The following is a 3,980-nucleotide window of genomic DNA, read 5'->3' on the forward strand; positions in this document are numbered from 1 at the left end:
TCCTGCGATTTATATTTAGAGCTGGTGGTAGTAGTCTTGCGATTCATATAGAGAGGAATTTTGCTGTGATTTTCACATGGATCGTGATCCAGATGCTCTTTGTGTTCCTCCACTGAGGTTTGCTTTTGTTTCTTTACCTCTATCTAATCCGTTTGGCTTTTAGCTCTGTTTAATATGTTTGATTTTAGGATTTTTTTTGTACGAATTGTTGTCTTATTTTCGAACTGAATTTTCTGTATCAGAGCTTCCAGGTGTTTGTTTTGGATATGAATTGTTTTTGTAATTTTGGTTTTGAACTTCCAGGTGTTTTTGAGTGCATTGTGTTAGTTTTGAGTTTCTGTATTAATTTGGTGTTTCTTTCGATGAATTCATGTTTGGATTTTGTGGTGGAGCTGGTACCCGGAGTGTTGCGGTAATTCTGAGTGTATTCTTGGGAGGCAGTAATATTTCTAGTGGGGGCCAATAATGTTGTTCAACGATACATTGCAATTTATTACGTCTTACAAATTTTTTATGGTTGTTTTGACTATATTACTGGGGACCAGTAATCGGTGTATTGGGGGGCAGTAATGTTTTTATGTGTTATTAAGTAGGTATAATTGTTGTTTTTTTTTATCATTTTCATCATTTTTGAAAGTTGTTTGGTACTGCTTCTACTTCGTGTTGGTAGGTTTGATTTCATTATCAGGGGGGCAGTATTCAGTTTATTGGGGGGCAGTAATATGTGTTTTAGGTTTAATAATAGATTCGTTTGCCTGTGTTTTCTTCGCAGGTCTATGGCTGATCCCCTGGTTGCTAGGTGCCTTTACTCTGGCAAAGGTTATATGATTCCTTTGAATCAATGCATGGACTACTCTGAGTTGTATGAAGACATTTTCCGTACATTCCAGTTTTTCCCAACTGATAATGTTGAGCTTCAGTATTCAGTTCCAGGTTGTGAAGTCTGTTTTCTGCGGATGATCGTGATTTCCAGATGCTGTTTTGCTCTGCCAGAATACATAGGCTAGAGTGTGTCGATATTTCAGTTTTAAAGATTGGGGAGGTTGTAGGAGAAACTGTTCGGTGGATAGTGGTTCAGAAGTAATTGATGAAGATGATTATTTGGGTGATGCATTCAGGACTGAAGTTCACAAGACGTATTTGTCTGATGAGTGGAGTTCTTATATCCATAATGTTGGGGATAAGTTTCATGGCGCTGCTGAGCTCCGTGAAAAGCTCAGGAAGTATGCAATTGCAGTTGGTTTCGAGTTTGTATTCTTGAGAAATGATCTGGACCGTATTTATGCAGTCTGTGCAAATGTTGGAACGGAAGGTTGTGATTGGCATCTTCGTGCTTTTTCATCATCTGCCAATGGTTGCCTGTATATCACAGAGTTGAATAATACTCACACTTGCAAGGGTGTAGTTAGGACTCAAAAACACAAGCTTTTGGGGTCCAAGGTTGTCAAGACTTACATTGCTGCTGATGTAAGTTTTAATCTTTCATTGAAGCCAAGGGAGATTATGAGCAAGTTCAAATCAACATATGGGTTTGATATTTCATACAAGGTTGCCTTGAAAGCAAAGCATCGGGCCAAGGAAGCGATTTATGGTTCCGATGCAGAAACGTTCAGCAAGTTATCTTGGTATAAGGAAGCTGTTTTGCAGAGTAACCCCGGCTCTTCTTTTGTGTTGGAGGTTGAACCATCTACAAATCGTTTTCAGAGGCTTTTCATAGCTTACGGAGGTTGTGTAGAAGGCTTCCAATTCTGTTTGCCAGTGTTGTATGTTGATGGAGCGTTTGGTAAAAGCATTTATAAGAGGCAGATTCTGTCTGCAACTAGAAGGAATGGGAATCAAGGTAACTGAATTGTTTATTGCCCCCCCATAAATTTATTCTTGGCCCCCAGTAATATTGGCCTTTGTTATAGTTTCATCTGTGAACTTAATATTTCTTGTTTTAGTTGTATTCATTGTGATATATATCATTTTTTCATTGCTGTGCGACGTTGTGACATTGTCCTGCCATGCAATAACAACATTATTGGCCCCCAGTAGACTGATTTTACTGTGATCTGTTTTATGCAGGTTTCTATCCTCTAGCCATATGTTTTTGTGATTCAGAGACAGATGCAAACTGGACATTCTTTTTCAAACATTTGAAGAGTCTGCTTGAACCTCAAGGGAGAGTTATCACATTTATTAGTGATCGGGGTGTTGGATTGTTGAGCGCTTTCGATAAGGTATTTGCTGGTAATCCTCATCTGTTTTGTTACAAGCACTTGGTGGCAAACCTTGCCAGTAAATATAGGGGTAAAGGTAATTCAAAATTGATAGAAGATGTAAAGCAGAAGTTTTTTAAGGTCGCATATTCATCTACACAGAAGGAATACCGTTTCAATTTGCGGTTGCTTAGAGCAGTTGGAGGTGCCGATATTATTGACCCTTTTCTTTCTGAATTGCCTGTGGAAAATTGGTGCCGTGCATTTTATACTAGCTGCCGATATGGAATTATGGCTAATGGGATTGCTGAATCATTTAACTCTTGGATTGCAATTGAGCGTTTGATGCCAGTCTACTGTATGCTCGACCAGACAAGAATTAAACAAATGGAGATGGCGGGTAAAAGGAGGGAAGAGGCAGAACGTTGGACCACAGAACTAACTCCCAAAATGGAGAAAGGTTGAAGGTGCAGATGGAGAAATCTCGTCGTTTCAGTGTCCATTATTCAAGTCCTGGAGTTTATGAGGTTCGATCTAACTTTTCATATGTAGTCAACATTTCTGATCATGCATGTTCATGTGTTAAATGGCAGATCAATTGTTTTCCTTGTCCTCACGGCCTTGCTGCATTACAAGCTGCCTCTGAAAATGTATTTAATTATATTGATAAGTACTTTCATGTTGATATGTTCAAGAAGAGCTACAGTTTTCCTATCCATCCGATAACTAATGTTGATATGTCTTCCACGGATTCTGCTTCTGAATGTATATTACCTCCCCTTGCGAAGAGGCCCCCGGGAGGCCTAGGGTGAAGCGGTTCAAGTCAGTTGGAGAGGTTGAAAAGAAGCTGATTCGTTGTGGTCGTTGTGGAAAAATGGGCACTCATAACAAGTTGAGCTGCACTGAACCTCTCGTTCAGCAGTAGTATATGTTTCTGTAGTGAGTTTTTAGGGTTTGACTTTGTCTAGTGGGGGGCAGTAATTGGTTTATTGGGGGCCAGTAATTGTTTATATTTAGTCTGAAATAAACATTTTTCTTTTTCACATGTCAGATTCTTACTGTTGTGATTTTTAAAATTGCATTTACATATAACAAGTTCAATTTTCCAACAGGGTTAATGATTATTGGGTGGCAATACTGGGGGGCAGTAATTGGGTTATTGGGTGCCAGTAATTGATAGTATTCAGGCTGAAATAAACATTTTCCTATTCACATGTTAGATTCTTACTGTTTGGATGATTAAAAATTAAAATTTCATCTACATAGCACAAGTTCAATGTTCCAACAGTTTTAATGCTTATTGGGTGAAATTACTGGGGGCAGTAATTGGTTTACTGGGGGACAATAATTGTTTAAATTCAGGCTCAAATAAACATTTTCCCCTTCGCATGTCAGATTCTTAATGTTGGGATGATTAAAATTGCATAGACGTAGCACAAGTTCAATTTTCCAACAGGTTTAATGCTTACTGGGTGGCAATACTGGGGGGCAGAAATTGGTTTACTGGGGGCCAGTAATTGTTTAAATTCAGGCTCAAATAAACATTTTCCTCTTCGCATGTCGGATTCTTACTGTTGGGATGATTAAAATTCCATCTACATAGCACAAATTCAATTTTCCAACAGGTTTAATGCTTATTGGGTGGCAATACTGGGGGCCAGTAATTGGTTTACTGGGGGCAGTAATTGGTTTATTGGGACATATTAAGGTAGTAACATGTCTAATTTGGAGCATTTGTGTAAAGCGCCTGCTTCTAATTGAAGTCAGCATCAGTATACT

General features: G+C 38.7%; 1 protein-coding gene across 1 annotated transcript; it reads left to right on the forward strand.

Annotated features, from left to right (window-relative positions):
* The first annotated feature begins 1,488 nt into the window (after positions 1–1,488).
* LOC112171185 lies at positions 1,489–2,651 on the forward strand. Its single transcript, XM_040509506.1, has 3 exons — positions 1,489–1,840; positions 2,068–2,222; positions 2,477–2,651. The coding sequence occupies exons 1-3, from the start codon at positions 1,504–1,506 to the stop codon at positions 2,498–2,500; spliced, it is 516 nt and encodes a 171-aa protein (XP_040365440.1). The 5' UTR covers positions 1,489–1,503; the 3' UTR covers positions 2,501–2,651.
* The last annotated feature ends 1,329 nt before the right edge of the window (positions 2,652–3,980 follow it).

The sequence above is a fragment of the Rosa chinensis genome, chromosome 6 (assembly GCF_002994745.2).
Source record: "Rosa chinensis cultivar Old Blush chromosome 6, RchiOBHm-V2, whole genome shotgun sequence".
Lineage (NCBI taxonomy): Eukaryota > Viridiplantae > Streptophyta > Magnoliopsida > Rosales > Rosaceae > Rosa > Rosa chinensis.

Coding starts and splice junctions, on each gene's coding strand:
- LOC112171185 (XM_040509506.1), top strand. CDS start 1,504: ATGAGCAAGTTCAAATCAACATATGGGTTTGATATTTCATACAAGGTT. Junction 1,841..2,067: donor TAGAAGGAATGGGAATCAAG/GTAACTGAATTG, acceptor TGTTTTATGCAG/GTTTCTATCCTCTAGCCATA. Junction 2,223..2,476: donor TGTTGAGCGCTTTCGATAAG/GTATTTGCTGGT, acceptor ATTTTATACTAG/CTGCCGATATGGAATTATGG.